Genomic DNA, 22,127 nt, shown 5'->3' on the forward strand with positions numbered 1-22,127 from the left:
TTAAAGTTTTTTTAAAACAAAAGAAAAAGGGAAGACTTAACACGGTGGTTTACTCTTCTGCATCTGCAGAAATCCATAAAGGGAGCAGAAGCAAATGGAGCAGCAGTTTGAGGAGCCGCAACCAGCTCTGCATTTGCATTGGAATTAGCCTGCCCAGCTCACTATGGAAACCTCGTAAAGAGTGCGCTGGGCCCCATTAGGTGGTGGGAGAAATGGTGCCATCCTGCTGATTTAGCGAGGCAAGGATCTCAGTTTTAGAACTGATGAGATGTTTTACAGGCTTGGTGTCGGCAACACTTTGAGTTCTGAATTGCTTGATACAACAGTCTTGAGGGTCATCATTGCTCAGATTTTGCAGAGGAGGGAAAAAACAACAGAAGGAAATTATACAATCGGATTTCCATTGACTTGCAGGGCATAACATATTTCTATTTTCTAACAAAAGTGAGAGTTTTAGTTTAATCCAGGTATTTTGTGTTTCTTGTTTGCCTCAGGAAGGTATTTAGCAATAGGAGGACAGACTTTTTAGTATTTAAAAAATAGCAATCAAATGCAAAGGCATCGTGCCAAAGGGAAGGGAGGCAGCGTGCAGGCTCTGCAGAAAACCCTTTTACCATTCAGTACTTTCAATGTATTCTTACAGTTTGATCTCGAGATACGGCAGCATGTTAACATGAGAACAATATTGTGTCCGGGATAAATATTCCTGTACTGTTCACTGGAGCATTTCTGCTGGCAAAAAAATTCAAATTCAGCTCTTGCCTACCTGTAAAAGAATAGTCTGTGCTGTGCCAGATGCTGATGAGAAGCTAATCAGCTTTTTGTATGGATGCATTCATTGCTAAAAATATGAGATTAGAGTACAATGGAGGTAAAATCGGAGTGCTGTGTAAGAATGCATGAGAACTGCACCTTGGATAATTTGGTGGTAGGCCAGATATTTTTAGGGACATATGGTTTACTGAATGAAAAGTTTTCTATTCTTGTGTAGATGTTATGGGTCGTCTAATGAGGAATTCCACTGCTTAGTTTTAATGCTGTTTCTCACACTGCAGAGACCTTGCAATTCCTTTAGAGAGACTAAATTACCCACTTCTATTGCTGTTGTAAAAGTAGCATTTCTGTAAGATGTCAAAAGCACTCACAAATGGACAGAATTTTGGGGTGGGTCCCCAAATGTCTTTATGCAGAATCTGAACAGTGAGTAATGGCGGTAAAATTGGTGCAAAGAAAAAAGATTGCTGTGTTCTCTTCAAGGTATTTATTAGCTGATTTTTTCATGTTTGGTGTTCATGTTTGTTCTGCATTTTCAGTAAGCAGGGGGAAGATTGTCCAGGTATGTGTGTATTTCTGATCTTCTAATCAGTCCTACTAAGTCAAGACTGATCTTGTGTCTTAAACTTCCCGTTCCTGAGGTCATTAAACAGTTGAGACCCTCAATTGTTATGCATTCTTTGTTGTTAAATTAATTTCTTATGATTTTAGCTATCCAGCAGCTAAATACTGAGCCCAGGGTAATCATCCAGGCGCTCTCAACAACAACAATAATAATGTATCTCCTGGATTTTAAGTAGCTTCTGTCATTGAAAGGGAGGTGACTCAGGGCTTTTGAATGGGGTTGACAGTGTTGTGAATATGGAACCAAAACAGTACTAAACAAAGACTGAGGTGCGGTAACGTGTGGATAAATAATAGTAAATTGCATCCTAACAACTTAGTTTCAAGTACTTTGAAAGAGTTTTTCTCCTTTTAGAACTTGAGCAAATATCCTCATTTGATCCGATAGTGACTGGAAGCACTCAGCTGCTGAGCCCTTCTCGATTCCACGGAATAGCTGTCCACGGAACTCCTTTGGTTTGCTTTTTTATGTATTTCTAATTTGCAGAGCTGAACAAACACTGCGTTATTTTATCAAAAACAATTACGAGCCTGTTAGCTGCAAATAAATGCGAAACCGTTATACCCTAAGAGCGTAAAGGAAAACTGAAGCATATGCAGGCTGATTAAATGGTGTGTATTTAATTTTCCTTTCAACCAAAGAAAGCCAAGGATGTCAGCTGCAGAAATTCACAGGAGACAGAATGTAGCAGGAGCCACACGGTCTGAAACAGTGACCCAGGGAAATGAAGGATGTTGTGGCTCTTAAATTTGGAAAAAGAACCAAAATACAGCATCGAGTAGGTAACTATGTGGAAAAAAAAAATAGAATGCCCTCCTGAAAGCTTTAACTTTCTAATGTTTATGTCTGTGGTGTCATAGATGATGGTGTTAAAGATACTACTGTGTTCTCTCATAAAATGAATTTTGAAATTGATACCTTTTGGCAAAAGTTGGCTTTTAAATTCGCAACTACATATAGCATGTACAGTCGTGTGCTCTCTCATTATGTGTTGAAACAGCGGCCAAGTTCTTGAATCTTCGTGCAGAAATTAGTTCCTCTCCTAGATTTCATCTTTCTTAAGCTCTATTTCTTTCTTTCTTTTAAACGGCCGGTATTAATTCCAAGAACAAACCCCTGGTGAGAGCAGGTCTGAGTCTCAGTTTTATCCGAGTCAGGTTAAAAGTCTATTAAAAAATTATACTTGAAAAATGTCTTAATTGGAAAAAGCATCTCGAGCACGTGAGCCATCGTCCCCATCCCCTTTCACGCTTCTTTCTTCCCATACAGCATGCAGGTTAACAAAAAACCTTGCTGTTTCTCTTAGGAAATACTTCTTTCTTTGTGTCTTAAAACATGGAACAGCTTCTTGCTACTTCCAAACCTGAATATTTAAAGTAAGTCTTGGAAAGAGAAAAAGCAAGTGACATTTCTTATAAATATCAAAGCCACTTAGTTGCTTCTTCTGCTGCCTGAAAGATAATCAGTTTTCTCAGTATTTTATATCTGAGCAGTATAATTCTTCCAAGATTTTTAAGGGTTTATTTTCAGCTCCTTTTAAATCAGATCTCTTACCAAAATGTATACGGTTCTCCCAGTAGCATTTCATATTTCATAAGCCCATGTTAAAATGTCACAGCTTTGAAAAAGAAATATGTCAGAAACGGGTAGATCAAAACAAGAAAAAAATCCTGGTTTTCTTTATATGAAAGCCTGTTCAAGCTACAGTGGAAACGTAAAGAGTTGTTTAAGTAAACGTAAATAGAATTAAAGTCCTTTTAAAAATTAAAAAAAAAAAAAAAAAGAAAAAGAAAAAACAAACCCAAAGTGAAATTTCTGGGCATCTTCCTCGTGAATCTGCAGTACGCTGATTTGAATGGGGCTGCGCAGATGCTTCAGTTGAGTATCCACCCCAGTGCTTTGCTGAACTGCTCAGTGTGGTTACACCGGGGGTGAGCTCAGCTCCCTCCATCCGCAGGAGCTGGTCCAGAGATTTAAGGATAAACTGCAATTCAAAATACTGTAGTCTTGTTCTGGACGCATCCTCCTCTTCAACTAAGCTTCCATGATATAGATCATGAGAGAAATCAGCACCGCTAAAGCAAGGGGAGAAAGAGCCAGACATTTGGCTTCTTCATGGCTTGATTCAGTATTGCCTAATTACTGGTGTGTCGATGGGAAGCCGTCACCCCATGACTGTTATACTCTAAGAACATCACATTAAAGCAGCCCACACCTACCTGACTCTTCCCGTGTTCTGTGGGCATCAGCTTCCCTTTTTGTCATGTGAATGTGGGACTTACTCATTCAGGCTTTCATGTTAAAATCAATGGGATTATTCACAAAAGAAACATTAATCCACTTTGTTCCCCATGGTACAACTCCGTTTCCCAAAGAATACCAGCATAGTTCATCCCAAACGCTCTGTTATTCTCAAAGTCCATTAGTTGCTACACTAAAGTCCTGAACACAACCCTTCCTGCTGGGTGGGATGGTGCCACATTTGCATGTACAACTAGAATTAGTGTCCTAAAGCTATGCCTGTTTTGCAGGACAGCTGAGCACTCCACGGCTACATTCCTTGTAGTTGTAAGGTGAAATTTAAGAGCATATCCTTGCTATGAAAGCAAACAGAACCTTTAGGCAAGGGGGTAGCTGTGGTGGGTTCCTGGTGGTGACCTGGTTCCTGGGAGGTTTGGAGGCCAAGGTGAACCCCAGAGTTGTCTTTTTGTATATTAATACTTTAGCCACCCAGTATACTAATATTTGAGCTGCTTTTTGAGCAAAGTTTAAATTCACATTTTATTGTGTAACTTTACTGCGTTACCTTGTAAATGTTTGATACCCCTTAAGTCTAGACACAGCAAAGTGGACCAGAAGGTAGATGGCAATGGTTCTCGGTGTGAGCTGCTCACACCGCAGGTGCTCAGCCTGACCCTAGGCTGTATGTGTATATATTCAGCATCTTTTAAGTCCACTTGCATGGTGCTTCAATTAGTGGCATTAGCTTAGTATTTTAAAGCAATCTTCATAGAAATCTACCTGGAAAACTCCTTCCTAATTTGCTTTCCTATTTTCCCTTTGTTGTGTGTGACTGTGTTGTTTTTTTAAAAAAAGGGAAAAAGAGAATTTATCTGACAGTTTTCTAATAAACATGGTATGGTCAGGTATTTGTTCAGCTACTGCTGACACTTGATCTGAGGGAAGAGAGCATGTTGAGTTGCTCTGAGCTTTTTAAAAATACAAACTTGGTTTTGGATAGGCTTTTGTTCTCCTTTGAAACAGTCAACGTCCTTCATGGTCTGGAATGGATCTTGGAGGAAGTCTCAAAAGAAGCAGCAGAAAAGTCATGTCAATGTGTCTAAGAAAGTCTTTTCCTTATTGATTAAGGTGCAAGATTTCTGTTTTCTCCTTGTCACGAAATTAAGTGAGATCTGTTCCGTTCATATGTTTCTCTTCCTAATTCACGGACAGCCTTCCTGAGCAGCTCCTTCATCTCAAGGGCACTGGATTGCAGGTTGTGCTGAGTGTTGTAAAAAGCAAATAAGTTTGTTGTGCTCCATACTTTTCTTATCCACCTGTTCCATTCCTTTCACTGGAGCATGAACTTGCTGTCACATTTGTAGGATGCTGAAAGAACAAGCAGAACCTCCATGGATGGCACCACCACGGGCTGATGTGAGCCAGGTGTCCCAACTGCAGTGGCATGTCCAGGGGATTGAGGGAATTCAGGTATTATCATGTAACACTTACATTCACTGTAGTCTAAAAGTTTCTGTCTCTATAGTGATTGTCATGCCATTCAGGAGATTTATCCCTATCCAGTAGTCTGGTTTAAAAAGCATATTAGAAAACTGATAAGCCAAAAATAAATTTCTGTTGGGAATTCAGCCCAGAACTTCGCTCAAGTTCACTTCCGTTCACCATTTGTTTTATCAAACATAGTTTTTTTCCAAGGGAAGGTGTAAGGCTGTACTTCTTTTCCTGCCCAAATGGTAAGTTTCCCAATGTTATGTTTAGCCCTCTTTCAAAATCCGATGTTGTTTCCATCCTCCAGTAGCTTAGTTATGAGACAGGATTAAAAACAAAATCAAAATAGACATTTAAAAATTTGCTGAGGATTTACTCCCTGTTGTTACTTGTGCTTGCACAGTGAGTAGCCACTTCAGTGTGTAAAGATTTAAAACAGATCATTGTGCTAATGTAAATTATATAAATATGTATATATTTTATTATATAAACAATGTATGAAATTCTCAAAGGATTCCAGATTGCCAAAGACACGAATTTACATTCTTTTTTCAAAAAAACCAACCAAACAAATAAAACATTCCCTAACATATTGACGTGTCTAAATGATACAGAAAATAAGGAAAAGGGAAAAAGGTGTCCTGAAGGTGACTTTGCTCACGCTCTGTAGTCTCAGGTAGGTGCCAACATGTGCTATGTGGCCTTGTATTACTGCTATTTTGGGGAGTGATTAAATTAAGTACTCAGGCTGACTCCAGGCACTATTGATCTCTCCATTTATAATATCAATCCATTACAGACAAGATTGTTATCTGTGGGGGGTTTGTTTTGTTCGTGGAGTAAGTTTTGCATGTTGGTGGTTGGAAGTCCCTGTCATTCCCTGTAGCCTCCTTAACAAGACTGCTCTAAAGATCTGGCCTCACAGACTTGGAAGAGGTTTTCAAACGATTTGGATTTGGTTTTCTATCATAAACTTCCTTGGAAAAGTTAAATGTAACAAAAAAAACCAGAAAAGTTTCCCTGGACTTTTTTGAGTTATAAAAAAAGTAACACCACACCAAGATTTTTCATATACGGAGTAAAGCGACAGGTTATGCTGTATATACATTGCAAAGAATAGAAATGCAGTGCACGGTGGTAGCTCTTAGGGTCTATTTCTGTGCGGTAATAAGGCCAGAGCAGAGCAGTCCAAGTGTGCAATTCAGAATTGAAGTGATGGGAGGCCCTGACCTGGGTAAACAGATCCCTTTATTTTATACCAGCAGAGCATTTGCTCCGTAGTTTTCTATACACACCATGTTCAGCAGTCGCATACATCTCCACAGAATTGAAATTGTCACCTTCATAAATCTTCCAAGGGTACTTATATGGTTAGCAGACGTAAAGCATGTTACTTCTGCCTCATACAGATGTCACCTCTGTGTCATCTTTGGAGATATTAGACATTGAAAGCTGGAAAGAAAAACAATACGGTAACACCTCCACCACCAGAGAGAAGAAAACAGTGACAACACTGGAAGGAAAGGCTGCACTGGGGGAGGAGGCAATCAAGAAATAAATTTATATTTTTATATATATATGTATATGTGACATGACACCACCCCCCTGCCAGATGCTTGGTGGCCACACTGCAGCATCCCCTCCCAAACTCCTCGCACAACAGGGGGACCTTGGATGGGGCTGGTGGGAAACGCTGCCAGAATTATTCACCAGCTGTATCTTGATGCTTTTAAATTCCAAAATGTCTAAAAACATAAAGGGTATTGTGCCATTTTCTATTGCAAGATATACTCTCGCTGTCAGCCAGTATGGGGCTGGGTTCTGGCTTTTCAAAGTAACATCTTCAGCTACGTAATGATGCAAAAAAGGGAAAGTCTTAACTCTGTTCCTGTTAATGCAATGAGGTTATGTGCTTCGTCACTTCAGAGCCTGTTTAGATGTGGAAGTATGAAGCATGCATTTATTTCTCTGTCTAAAAATGTTTTAAAGAAATCAAGATTTCTGCTGTGTTAACACTTTCAGTGAGGAAAGAACTGTTGATGGGAATATAAGAGAAATTAAATTCAGTAGGCTTTAAGAGAAGCAATAGAGAGAAAAACTCAATTTACAGAGGGAGGAAATGAAGACACTGAAATTCAGTATTTTTGACCTCTGTTATCACAAGAGGTGTCCAGGTTTTGTGGTTGTTTCCTTATTTCCTGTTAAAGGGTGGGGGGGAAAAGAGGGAAAAAAAGAACAACAAGAAAAGCGCATGCAAGTTATCAATGCATTGTAATAATGTGTGCTGTGAAACATAGGAACTGTGTGGTAGACTTGAATTACTATTACTGTTGGAGGTCAGGGTCAAGTTCTCTTTGCTTGATCCTACAGCCTGTTGCACCGAGAAAGAGTTGTGTGTGTTTCTGGATAACCAATTTTAGCAAGTTGCAGCATCAGGGATTTAACCGTGTATCTCGCTCCCTCACGGTCTGATCCAAACCCCTTAAATCCTTTCAGCTTTAGCCTAAACCCCAGCTTCATCAATCTCCCTATAATTGCTGCGCTTTCAGCCCATCTTCCTGTCTCCTGCTCCTCGCTGGCACTTGATCATTGTTGAAATTGCCTCTGCACCGCAAATACAGCGTTCCCCACCTCTGCTGCAGAGACAAGAGTGTTTCGGAAACACAGAGCTCTTCCAGAGCAAAGGCCACATCTGACATGATTTGGTATATTTAAATATCACGTTAAATTGTCTGCAGACTGGCGTTCATGTCGTGAGCAAGCGCGGTCTGATTTAACTCCTCAGCGGTTCGTCACGTCCAAAGCACCGTTGCCTTTCACTGATGTTTTCTGTGGGTAAATGCTTTATGCAGTTTGGTTTATCTGATAAGACTGAATGAATTAAAAATATTGCTGCATAAGCAACAGGCCGCTGTTTTAAAATAGCTGCAAATCTGGCTCCAACAAGAGAAATATTGTAGAGAAACTATTCAATGATGTCTTAAAGTTAGTGCCCACTTAAGATCCATCTTTATGCGAACTGTACTTTAAAACCCTTAGTGTCAAGTGATGCTGTTTTGGGGAAGTGACATGTAGGATATTCTCATATTTACAGAATATTCCTTTCCGAATTGCGTGCATTGTAACTATTTGTTTTTCCAAGGATGCACTGGAGAAGATCCAAGTGGATAAAGTGTACCCTCAGTGCCATAATCTTCTGTGCACAAAGTATTTTTAATTCCCTTTTCAAAAAGCACTGGACTTCGTAACCTTTCAGAAATATTTTGGTCAGACCCTGGAGTACAAAGTTTTGCTCAGTCCAATGCTCCGCTGGGGATCCTGGGGGAAAATGGCAAATGGGGAGCACAAAGCATGGCCTGAAGTTTTGCAGGTCTTACCAGCCTATATTCTCCACTTTCCCCAGCTAAAATGTGATTTTTAGAATTAACTAACTGCTTGGGTAGTTTATACATGCTGAAATGTGGTTTATTTTCCACGGCCTTGAAGGCTGTTTTATCCTTTAAGTTGAAAAACCTCTTATCTAAATGAAACAGCCTTAAATTGTTGGATGTAGTTCATTAAATTCTTGGATAACTAGAAGTCTCTCTGGCACTTAGCAAGTGATATTAGGAAGAGAAGTGCTGATCCACCTTCTAAATGAGATAAATAGAATTCTGTGCAAGCTGCCATGGTTTGTACAAGGCGTGTTTAAAAATAATTAATAACTGTTAAACTCCTGCCAATTTTTACCCTTTCTCAACTCGTGCAGATGCGGGTTAACCTCTTTAAAGTGAGGAGAGCTGCTGAGGATGTTGGTGCAGAATTCCAGTTCTCTCTTCATGTCAGCGCATCACCTGCTGTTTGTGCTTATACAGGGGGCTTCAGAGTTCACAAAATGGTGCGAGGTTTGCAGGTGGCAAATCCCCTTTGGCACCTCACGCTTTCCCAAAGGGCTATTTAGTTATTTCCGTGGTCCGAACAAGCTGTCGGTGGATATGAAGGATGCAGCTGAGCTTTTAGCTGAAGATGTGTTCACTGAGTATTGTCTGCTTTTTAAAGAGGAACAACTATCGCCCCTGGTGGTTTTACCATGGACTGTAAGAAAAACTAAAAGAAATGGAGAAGCTTGAAGGATGAAGTTGGGTGTTCCTGCTGATACTCCTTCTAGAAGTGGTTGTGTTCATACTCCATATCTGCAGATGCATGGGCAGAGACATTTATTTATGAGTGTATTTTGGTTCTATAACACGTACGAATAATTCAGATGCAAAAGTTGCTCAGTGCACCGAAGGTCCGCATCTGGCTTTTTCTTCACGTGGACCTCATGCCATGTAGTCCAGTTTGTTTTGTGACCATTTCCATCACTTTCTTCTTGTGCTGATTTTCCATCATCCTTCTCTTGCATTCTCACATTGTTTGGCTGCTCACAAGTATGTAGGACTCAGGATTTCCTTTAGGACTCTGCTTTGAGTTGGTGTGTTCTGTTCTTCTTCGAGTCTGATCTCAGATCGACCCAGCCACCTTTTTATATCCCCTTCATCAATTATTTCTCAAAACCATAGAGTACAAAACCAACTGTTTAAAATCATGTCCATGGCACCCCTTGAAGAATTGCTTCTCTCTGCAGCTGCTTGCCAAAGACATTGGTGTCTCCATGTTCTTTTCCTAGCAATGACTGAATGTGTTTCCTGTTCTTTCACAGGTAGTAAAATTAATCTGTCATACAACCACCCAAAGTCAGTTTCTGCATATATTCATTGTTTTCTCTCCTCAGCCAAAACCCCTCATATTTCTGGTTCTTACTCATACTCCTGGTAGATTGCACTGTTTTTTTCAGTAGTTATGTTGTCTTTAAGAACAGGAGTCTTTTTCTAGTCTTTTTTTTTTTTTTTTGTTAGGTTTTATATAAAAAGTTAAAATGTACACACAGAAGATCATCCTCTCTGGACTAAACTGAAGCCAACCAACTTTTTCATTATACGTTTCTTTCTCTTAACTTTCCCATCCGAAGCAGTGGCATCTACTGTATGACTTTGCCATGTGGCTATTTCTACTCCTGAATTATTGTTGCTGATATGTAATAAGACGTAGTGAAGGTTTTCTTGACAAGTGGCAGTGCGCAGGAACTTGTCCTTGGCAGCCAGCAGTTAAATAGATGTGCCATGAAGAGTCTGTTGGAAGCTCGAGGTCTGATTTGCAGGAGCTGAGTATCTGGTACAGTCCAAGTAGGAAAAAATGGTGACTGTTGAAGTCGTTGATTTTTCTTTGCTCTACTGCAAATGAGTTTCCTAGAATTAAATACTTGAAGGTAATGGGAATAGCGAGTGTTTGCAATAATTAAAATCAGGTAAATTGGAGCCTTTACGAGTAAGCATCCCACATGACTTTATAATTCAAAAAAATTATAGCCAAACATGTCTCACAAACAGGTAAGACAAAACAAAATAATTCTGGCTTTGCCAAGCGGGATATATATTTTTTCTTTCCTTTTTTTTTTTTTTTTTTTCCTGATGAGTGTGACTGAAATGCTGGAATAATAAACAGCTCATTAGTCAGATGTTTTCAATTATAGCTTTCTGTGTTTCATCTGTTATTTTTACACAGGGTGGGTAGCTGGTGCCTTCAGCATTACAGACTGTCTGGATGTACATACTTCCAGCTAAAAAAATGCATTAAAATGCAAGTTCTCGTACTCCAGCACTTGTCGCGCACTCTGGAAAGCATAGTGGGTATTCATGCAATGCTTCTCATTCATCTCATTCTGAGCATCTTGGATTTCTACTAATGACGTATAAATGAATAGCTGATTGTACCTCAACCTCTGAAGTAACCCTGTTAAAATAACTCTACGCAGTAATTCAGAATTGAAAGAACAATGCATACGAGATTTATAGATAAGTGAAAATTAAGCTGCTGTTCCAGCTATTCCTGCCCTTACGTGCTGTGTGACCTGCTGTAGAAATAATTCCATTCTAAGACTTTTTATTGTTCCAGTAGTCTCACACAGACCAAAGAAAATGAGTTAACAGAAGTAACATGAAAATGAGAGAAGTTTCTTTTCTCTGCTCTCTCTTCCATCTCTTCCTTTGCAATTAGATCGAAGAAAATCTCAAGGAAAAGCAGTGAAAGGAAATGTGTGTGCTGAAAGGTCATTTTAAAAATAATGAATCTTTTGCAGCTAATACAAATGGATAAAAATGTTAGTGGGTAAAAAAACATCTAAAGGAAGATTGTGCCTGGTTGTAGCTTCTAGGTATTTCACCTTTTAAAAACTGTCATTTAAATGAAGATGTACACTGTGAGATAGAAAGTACTTTCATGTTAATCACAACCACATCCAAAAGGACTGAAAAATACCACATTTGGTCTGATTTTACTTCGATAGTTTATACCGTCACTTGTTTTTTGTTAGAACACAGTCTTGCAACCAATTTAAAATTTAGATACCGTGAACCTAAAAAGAAAAGGTCGGGGGATGTTCATAAGTATTATCAAAATACTAATTAATATAATTATGTTTTTAAATAGTCCATGTTTAACACTCTGCTTATTGCAGAAAGTCAACATGAAATCTCTGAATTTATCCCACATTTTCAGAACCCAGAGTTAGAATTATATTTGGAAATGCGTATCGACACAGCCCTTTCCAGAGTTAAATATCATTTGTACAGGTGTGAGTGTGCTTACTTCTTATTTCTCTACCAAAGAAAAATATACTATTTGCCGGCACATATTCTCTCTTCCTCAAAAGTTTTACATCATAGAACAAGAAGTAGCTGTATTATTTTTCATCGCCTGTTCCTGGTAAAGTGGATGTATTGATGTTCTCAATTCAAGCATGGAATTGGAATAAGCTATTTCAGGAGAAGCAATTGTTGGTCTGGAATAAGCGTTTCGCAGAGAGAGTTAATCGGGACTGACTGTTTGATGTACGATTTACGGTATCCTTTCATCCCTGGTAATTTCTATGGGAAGAAAGCCCCTTGGCTTTTAGTCAGAGGCATTGGGGATTGCTGCAGGGACCAGGCAAGATCGGGCCTAGAAGGCCGCGGGTGTCTCTGAGCTCCTTCTCCTCTGCCTAAAGCGTTTCTGACTCCTTTTACCTAACACTTTCATACAGTCCAGAAATATTCCACTGTGTTAACTGAGCAGATGGTCAATTTAAGACCAGTTGAGATTATTGACAGATATTTTTTAAGAAACATCCTTTGGGTTTGTACACACTGACTCGGTGTGCACAAAAATGGTTTACTGGAGGCTCGGGGATTTAAACAAATGTTGGCTCTATTTCTGTGCATAGGTCGCTATGGTGATACTACGCAAAATTTGGAATCCATTCTGAAACCCTAGAAATGAGAACAAATTTCACAGAAGAAGTATTTACAAATATTGATCTGATACACTTTTGTGAAATGCATGAAGATATATTTGTATTAAAAACCATAGTGCAGTTTTATCTGTTTTGGACTTGCTAAGAGTGGCTTGGTGATATAAATGAATATCTTTAAATATCGAACTTCCTGTGAATTCTGTGTAATAATAGAAAAGAGAGAACACTGTTTTGAGTATCTTTGATGTAGTAATTGGAGTATATTCGTTTCACATGATTGTCATTAGGGAAGACAGGCAAAATCTTGTCATTGTGTTTTGTAGGTGTGATTCCCATGTATGGACATTCTCTTTAATCAGTGAAAGGTATTGCTGAAAGATAAACTATTGATAGTTTTGACTTTGGTCTCAACAAAGGAAGGAGAGAGAATAAAGATGCATTTCTTTGAAGGATGAGTCTATCAATCCACTTGATGGGACGTTCTTAGTCCTGTGCCGTTGCTAGGTGATGTGTGACAGGAGGGGTGGTTGAACCAGCTCTGAAATCTGTGTTTAGATTCTTAACAGTGACTTTAATCCAGTTAGCAAGAACATTTTGTTGTTGAGGGCCACACCAGTGCACCACGATGCTTCATAGCAGCTCAAGAGATGGTGCAGAGTGATGGTCCCTTAGCAAGGAGGGATTTGGGATGGGACAGGACGCTTGTGGTGGGGTTGTCTCACCTCCAGTGGTCAGACTTCTCCAGTAAACCACTTGCACCTGCACCTGGTGTGCTCACTAGCACAGGTGGGTAATTTATTCTGCTGTGACACATGTGGGGAAATACCAGCCTAGGGAGGCACTTCATTTCTGGTGTGGCTGTAGATGGACTCACTGGACAAGGTGAGATGCCTAACCTGGAGAGACAAAGACTCAACTCTTAACTATCAACATGGACCCAAGAAGTCTTGCAGACCAGAACTGTGTGCTGTAGCTACCACAGGTAGTACAAAATCACTTCAACAGAGTATTAGGAAGCATTTCCTACCTTTATTTGGTGTTCTGTGCTGGGCAGTTTGCTCTGTGGAGTTCAGCTGGATCAGGTCAGCGAAGCTGCTGAAGTCCTGAGTCCTAAAGTCCATGGGGTAAGTGGGCTGATGTAGAGACAGTATTTATTTATGCTGCCCCTCCAGCAACTTAACTGGTGTTTGAAGAGTTAAAATTTGATATTTTGAAAACTGGGTCAAATATATTAGATGTGTGTGCTATATGTGTGTATATATACATTTTTGTTGATGAACACTCTGTGATAAGGCACTTCTGAAGATAAGATTTCGCTCTATTTGAGGAAAATCTGTGGGAGTTTTGCTTTTGACAGTCACAATGCAAGGGCCTGTTTTAACGAGGTCCTTTGTTTAATTTAAGCACAAACTTGAGTGTTTTCCTGGAAAACTCTTTGTATAGCTAACTATCTAAGTACCCTTCTTTTCCCTCTTTCTCCCTTCTCCTGGAACATGTAAAGAGTGATAAAAATATAAATCCAATTTTGAATGCTTTGAAATCTTATTCTGATGAGCAAGGAACTAAGACAAAATTCTGTTGCCCGTTTTTCTGACCTCTCCAGTCTTGAAGTTATCAGACACAAATACAATATAACAATTTGGATTATGATATAGAGTCTAGGGAATTCTGAAGTACCTGTATAGCTATGTAATGTAGTTTTGAAATCTACAACAAAATGTACAGTTCTTTCCAGCCCTGCTTTACTGAAACTTTTGCTTCATTAAATATAGTTTTTTAAAGTAAGGAGTGTGGCATATTTTTAGTACTACCAACAGAAAGCATTTGGAAATTGCAGGTTAGATTGACACAAATAATGAAAGTAGCTGATAAAAAATGAGATTGTGTATAGAGTTTGGTGGGGGTTTGTTTGGGGGGTTCCTTTTTTGTGGTTGGTTTGGTGGTAGTTTTGGGTTTGTTTAGTTTAAATCTACTTTTTGGATGCTTTGGGACCCAATTTTATACCTATACATTCAGTAAGACTCAAGTATTTGTCGTCTTAAAGACAATGTTTCACTATATTTAATGTGTGAGAAAATGATTTCAGTTGCTAGATATTTGAGGCAGGGAGTGGGTGACATATGACTCCATTAGATGTTTTTGCTTTATGAATTACTATCTTCAAACAGCAAAAACCAAAACCCTCTAATTGCACAACTGTTCTATCAGCCTAGAAGTTCTGTCTGAGTCTTTTGATAACCACCCAGTTTGGCCATCACATTGTAACGATTAAAATCCATGGAAAATCTTTAGCATTGGACAGATTGTTTTATATTTAATGTAGGTCTGGGATGGGAGGTGGCTGCTCCTTGATAAGTTTAAATCAGTTTTACTGAACCGCACCACAGCATTTTATATATATATATGTACACATGTATGACAGTGTATTAAAGGATAAGAAAATTTCCACAGACCGATGATGCATTGCAAGTTTTCAGAGAAAAGTTTAAAGAGATGGGGATGGTATTAAAAGATGTTACAGTATTGTAATATGCAGAGCACGTCTTAATTGGAATTTATTAATAAGTGTTAAGAGCTGTATTTTAGTATCACCAACCACAGCTGAAATTAGTCTTCATTGAGATGGTCATTAATTTGGCTGAAGAGTCTTTTAAAGTTTCCTTTCATTGGAAATCGCCAAAAAATAATGTAAAATACAACAGGAATAAGTTTTGGAAATCTGATTGAAATCTGTTTTTATCTATCTGTCTACAGGATCTTGGTTACTAACAAAACATGATTATTCAGCATTTGTTCATCCATGTTATAGGAATTCCATAAGCTTTTATTTTTGTGTGTGTGTGTTTTGGGCTAATTTTGTTTTGGATTGATTTAAGGTATATATTCTTTGGGTAGATTTCTCAAGACAACAGCACTGAATAGGGAGGGATAGTTACCTAATGAGCAGATCGTCCTCTTACCACAACTTTGTGTGGTTCATCTTAATTTTTAATGGATTCTAAAGCTGTTTGTGCGCTCAGCACCATCCTTGTCACCTCCTCTGTATTTGCCTGCTCACAATTTGCATCTCTATCTGGGCATCTATCAGCCTTTTAACCTCAGAGATGTCCCATCACAAACACTGGCTTTCCCGCCTGGTTTTAGGACAAGTCCTTGAGCGAAAGCTCTTGCTGGACTTTACTAGAAGGGAAAAATCAACCTGCCACCTAGATCTTTTCAGTAAAAGAGGCAAAAGGATGCTGCTTTGCCAGAAGACATCAAAACAGACTTAATAAATCATTCTGTTACAAAGGGAGTTTTGAGTTACATGGATGCTGTCAATAGCTGTTTATTGAGCATCATATGGATGTGTTCCCTAACATGGCAGAGCTTCAGTAGCTCAGGTGTTTAAAAAATTACTATAATTGATATTTGGTAGGTATAATTCTTCTAGCAAAAGCTTACGCCAAAAACCAATCTGTCTACTTGTGAGCCAGTCTATCAAATGCAGCACCAAACAGCAGCAGACTTCGTCTCGTTCCTCCAAATGGAATTATCAAAATCAAAATAATCCGATTTACATAAAAGAAGCTAAATTTGGTCTTGCTGCTTGTATTTTCTCCATGTGCTTTCCTATCATCTCCACAGGGAAATTTGCTGACATTTTAAAAAGGGCTTTGGTTCATAGAGCTTCCATACTCATCAAGATTTTGATAAAGGATATTTTGCTCAGTTCTTTAGTAGCGTTTCCAGCTCAGTGCGGTAATAAGGGGGCAGAGCTGTTCATGAGGAATATGAAGAGCTGACAGAGTGCTTTGGTGGCTCAGTTTGAGAACTTAGGCCTAAGGACCAAATAAATGACCTATATCAATCATCTAAGGGCTAAGTTGTCACTGATAAGTGGCAATGCAGCTGTCACCCTTAAAGGGCAAACACACCTGTGGTAGGGATCAAAATGGGCATGAATCCTATTAGTACCAAAATTATTCTCTTTTACTGAATTTATAATAAAAATATCTATTTTTAGGTGTGTGGAGCACGTTGCAGGTTACACCGAGATAGCCCAAGATATACAGTGAATGCCCTTTATAAAATAATAGGTGCCGAATGGCAAGCAGATACTGTATTGCTGTAAGGGACTGTGCTTCAGCCTTGTTAGACAAGGCTTAAACATGAGAGACTAATTCAGCATTTTACTCCTCCAAACCCAGCAAACCAAAGAGGACGATCTGCCTAATTTCTTACCTTTAAAACCTGGAGGAAAATCCTGTGATTTGGAAAAGCAGATTCATACATTGCCTGGTTTTTACTGGTAAAAACCTTACTGAGCCAGTCCCAGACAACTTCTCTTTTCATGAATTTGCTTTGAAAAAACACCGTTTCAGATACATCTCTTTATTTTTTTTTTTTTTAATTCTGTGATGCATGGCTAATGCATATCATAGATTAACTAGTGTATCATCCATCAGAAGTCATCCTATAGCTGAGTATAATTATGAAGCAAAAAGGTGATCATCTTTCTTCTTTTGTTGATATGACTGCATTTCATCACCAAGAGTGAAACTGCGAGCAAGGGGTTCAACCAGGGAAAGGCAGAAAGGAAAGACAGCTCTGTGAAAGAGGATAAAACCATATAGACAATGCTGTTTGGTTTGAGTTCAGGAAGAAGGATGCTCCTTCCAGACAGGCCCTTTAGCAAAAGCATTTATCAGTCTGATTTTTGCATTTGAAACGGTAGAGAGAAAAAAGCAGATGAGTTCTCATCTCCCAGAGCAATTAAACAAAGCTTTGCAACATCCAGCCTGTAAATAAAAGAGAAAGGAACCCATCTAGTAATAGCCATCACTGACTTGGAGTCTTTAGGGCATTTCTGCAGCTTTTCTCCTAGATGTGAATTATCCAATTTCTCTGTCTTTCTCCTTCAGATCCTTATCTCTGGAATGCAACTACTATTTTTATATCCCTCTTCTGTTTTTCTCTTATGTGAAAGCCTGTCATTAAGTATTTTACCCATGAAATCTTCTTTGTCTCAGAGCACAGTCTAATTCCTTCTTTACAGAACCCTCAAATGGGATTATTCTGTCGGTTTTCCTGCAGCACTTGCCATCATACCCAGTATTTAATGAGCCTCAGCATTTTATTATAGACAACCTTGTAGTTTCTTCCCAGTTAATATGCCATATTTCAAAATGCTCTCCTAAACCTTGTGAAGTATATGGAGAACATATGCAGAGCTCCATTGCCTACAAGCAGATCTGATATCAATCAGAAGAGGCCTTTTATCATAGATTGAGATCTCATCCATATAGGATTTCTTTTCAGATTCATTAAAAATGACCCTTTTCATCATTTTAAACTACTTATCCTGTTACACTAAGTTTAATTTGAATCAGTTGGTGGAGATTGAGATTATTTTTCAACAGTTATTAAATATTCAGAAGTGCCGTAAACACTGAACATATGCAGCCAATGGAGGGAAAAGGATCGTGTGAGAGTGAAATGGAAATGGCAGCGTATGTTTGCGTCGGTGGTGAAATCATTTAATCTCTACACAGAATATGACATCCCATAGTGATACTATTTTTTAGTATTTGTAGCAGACTGAAAAATCTTACCTTTTGGGAAATCTGAGCTTTCAAATTATACCAGCCTTATTCAAAGGACTGAATCCAGTCATGCGGGGCTTCTTTTCATCTCTCTTTGCCTTTCTAAACTTCATCTTGAGGCCAAGGACCAAGCATTTTTCTGTTTGAAAAACACCACGTGCCTTTCTTGGGAATGCTGCAGCCTCTAGAAACCAGCAGAGTTACAAAATAACCTGAAGATCAGGCTATTAGTAGCTGATAAAAAACATTGGACATATCTTTCCTTCACAGAAATGTTATGTAGTTGTTTCTATGTTGGATATAAACCTGAAAAAAAGACTAAAAACTAAATATAAACAGAATATATTTGCAGTTTAAGTAATGCATGGCTTTTGGGGCTTGAAGAAAGAGGATGGCATCACCATTAAGCATTATTCATTTCATAGTGTTTAAGACAGTCATCTCCAGTCTTCTCAATTCCTTGGGCAAAATTAAGTTCTCATTTTGAGCTTTATCTAAAATCCATTGAAATCATAGAGAATCTCTCTGTGCTGAGTCCAGTAGCCTTTGGACAGATTGTGGTAATTTGATAAGCAAAACAGTTTATGCTTAAATTCTGAGGCAAAATAACTGAGAATAGGAATGTGCGGCCATCAACTGAACAGCTTTGACTCTGTACTGTGCCAATATAGAGCTCACAGGCTTTAAAGGATTTACAGTAGTGATTTTCTTTTTATTCTAAGTTAATAACTTCCAATATTTTAATGAATAATTAACCAGATTAGAATGTAATATCATCATGCTTAGACTGTTCAAAATAACACAAATTTTGAAGTATTTGAAAAAAAATTCACCTCTTTTAGTATAAGTATTTGCAGAAGATTTTTAACCGTTTTGTAATGTGTTTACCTGCAGGATCCAAAACTACGCGAACTTTTGGATGCTGGGAACTTAGGAGGTCGACTGGAAAATCGAATGATAACTGTTGTCTATGGTCCGGACCTGGTCAATATATCGTACTTGAACTTGGTGGCATTCCAGGAGGACATAGCAAAGGTAATATACATTCTTCTGTGTCATATAAAATTAATGCATTTAAAATATTATTTTGAGATACGGATAGATGAGATAAAAGTGGAGATTGCTGTGAAATAAACCTCGGTTCTGTTATGGAGCTATGCAATAGTTTTTTTCTGGATGTTAATTCCATGAATAATCCCCCACCTGATATGTGTGCTCATCTTCAGAACATTGCTTGTAAAGCCCAAATAAGCACTGCGGAAATGATGGTACATGCAAATTTTTCCTCAGCTCTAAGTGGTATACTGTGACTCTCCAAACACATTATATGTGGTCTACATTTCACCCTTTTATGCTTGTTCTAAATGTGTGAGAATTGTGGATCATCTGTGAGACCAAGGTTCAAAAGTGGTTGACCTTTCAAGGTAGGCCTATATCAGAGTAGTGGGTAACTGCAATCAGATACCTAATTTAACTTACGTGACTGTTTCTGCTCGTGACCAAAGGTTAATTCTAAGTGTTGCATTTTGTCTGCTGATGGCCCTTGATAAGAATTGAGAAATCAACGTCATTACCTTAGCAAAGTATTTTTTCCATGCAGGTATACAATCCCTTCATTTGTGTCCAACACACCACATAAAACACATTTGTGTGTGACAAGCAAGTTCTGGCTGAATTTAGTGCAGGTTTATTTTTTTCCTTCTTCCACTTTCTCTCTGGCCCATTTGTGTCCCATGAAGTGGGAGCTCTTTGATTTATCTATCCCAAATTGCCATTCAGAGCTGCTCCTCTTTCCACGTCCATTCATGCAGCTTGACTGATGACAGGCTCCAGATAACCACACACAGAACACGCTTTCATATGGTTTGCGTCCTCCAGTCCAAAACATAGTGCTAGAAAGATAATTTATTTGTAGGCTGCCATTATTTAACAACAGAAGAATTAATTTGTCACCTCACAGGCAGCGAGGATGGTCAGACCAGTTTAAAAAAAGGTCATAGGATAAAAGCTTTAACCTAGGAGGATATATTTTTGTTTGCCAGCTTTCATTAGCTGATTGGTCTGTTTGGCAAATACGCAATTCCCACTGTTTTTTGATATAAAAGAATAGAAACAGAATGAGTTTGAGGTGGTCTATGGACTGCTGAGTGGGAAGTGCTGTCCTCAGACTTGAAAATGCAGAATTATACTCCACAGGTGTGGCTAAGAAATCTTTACACTGCGAAAGTGGAAGCAAATGAAACAGCTCTTCAGGAAAAAAAAACAGTGGACATATGATGGAAAATGAAAAGGTCTACTAAAGCTTTACCAGCAAAAATGGTTGGCCCTTACCAGGGGAGAGGGAGAATCACCTAAATCAGAAGAGTATGGCTGTGCTTTTCTCTTTCCTGTCTAGCCAGCAATCAGTAGAGCATCATCTATTTGCTGAAACAGTGCAGAAATTGCTATTTTAGGGCTGGTTTCTGTTTGGTAGTGGAACCTTAAAAATACTGTAGATAAAACCGTATTTTAGAAAAGCTTGGCTGCTCTAAATCCTGAGTAACTCCTACAATCTGAGTAACCGAGAATCTAAGCCTTCCTTGTTATTTATAAATGCAGTAGACCAAACAAATTCATATTTTATCTCTCAGGCACTGTAGCGTGGGGCTGGGATTTTCCCAGCGTTGCAGATTTGCTGTCCTTGCCCTGAAACTGTGCTTAATATCCTGATTGTTTTAGTGAGAGCAGAGTTTGGTCACTGTTGAATACATCTGAAAAAATACTTCCTTCTTTAACGTGTTTTCCAACTCGATCTGAGCCAGACCACAGAATCTGGTCCTTATCATCTCCAGGACCCGTGTAGTGACTCAGAAGTTGTTATAAATAAGCACATTGGGCACAAATCATCTCTTCAGAGACCTCTGAGAAGGCGCGTAAATAAGACATTTTCAACATCACACTCACAAATGCTGACCCGTCCTCTCACTGACGTTCCAGAGAAAGCAAGTGCCAATGAAAAACTCCCCCACCTTTCCCTTTTCAGTGCATGAATATTTTTCAGATTAACTCTTCGTTTGTGTTACTTTATTTGTCAAGTTGTGTGACAGGTATCGATTAATCCTCCCTCGGATGGAAAAGGCAAAGTAAGCTGTAGCAGTCTTAGTGAGGCACTTAAAATTACTCAATTATTGGGTTTTCTTCCTCTGCAGGTGGCTTTCTGTTCTGCTGCAAACTCTGTTCATCACATCCACTGGCCAAGTTGTGGGAAAATTATGAAAATAAGAGCCTTGGGCTATTCAACTTGCTTTAAGTGACCGAAAGAGCTAGAAATGATGGCTTAGTTGCAATGTACTGGTTTATGTTCATTCATCCAGGAGAAAGTAACTAATATTCAAGGTACATTGGTGATGAGCGGAAGGGCACTGAGTTTTTTTGATTAATGGTCTAAAAGGCAGATTGTGAGACACGTTGTGATGATGAAGAGTGGGAGCACTGATAAGGTGCTTGCTTATTTTCAGATGGGTGTGCCTGTCTTAGGAGAGGGTTTGTGAGCATCCACAAACACAGGGCTAAAGCAAGAGCTTTATTCTCAAACCCTATTCTAAGCAGATGTTCTTTGTCTCCGTTTCCAACATGAAGTCCAACCTGCAAACTTCTGTGTCTCTTCCCAAAGTTAATAACTTCAAAAGCAAACACCCAATCTTTCCCACCGTTTTCCCCTCTCTTTCTTTTGTGCCTCTCATACCAACTCTGTTCTCACCATACTACTCCATCCTGGCCATACAGATCCCTATCCAGAGCCCAAGGAATTCTGTCTTTCCTCGGTTTGATGGGCTTTGGGTAAGATCAGTCACTAAGAGCTGATGAATTCCTCCATACGTGAAATGATGTCATAGAAGATTATTCACAAATTGTGCTGTTATGCTTTCCAGCGCACATCTTTCTTTTTCCAGCTTCCCTGGTGAGAGTTTGACCAGCTCAGTGTAATAAAATGGTAAAGCAAACCATATAACATCACATCCATTTGACATATTTTTTTAAATAAAATTCATGAGGATGCTGAGAGCGTAGAATTTGAGCGGGTTGCTTTGTTAACCTCCCAGCAAAACCAAATGTGCGAGCAACA

General features: G+C 38.9%; 1 protein-coding gene across 2 annotated transcripts in view; it reads left to right on the plus strand.

Moving 5' to 3' along the window:
• Window positions 1-22,127, plus strand: part of PLCB1 (phospholipase C beta 1) — a 367,047-nt gene that overhangs the window by 189,989 nt on the left and 154,931 nt on the right. For both annotated transcript variants that reach the window (XM_065833460.2, XM_065833461.2), the window contains exon 4: window positions 18,917-19,057. In XM_065833460.2, coding sequence (XP_065689532.1) covers window positions 18,917-19,057 — 141 coding nt within the window. The remainder of the gene's footprint in view (window positions 1-18,916; window positions 19,058-22,127) is intronic.

Source organism: Patagioenas fasciata, chromosome 3, assembly GCF_037038585.1.
Source record: "Patagioenas fasciata isolate bPatFas1 chromosome 3, bPatFas1.hap1, whole genome shotgun sequence".
Taxonomy (NCBI): domain Eukaryota; kingdom Metazoa; phylum Chordata; class Aves; order Columbiformes; family Columbidae; genus Patagioenas; species Patagioenas fasciata.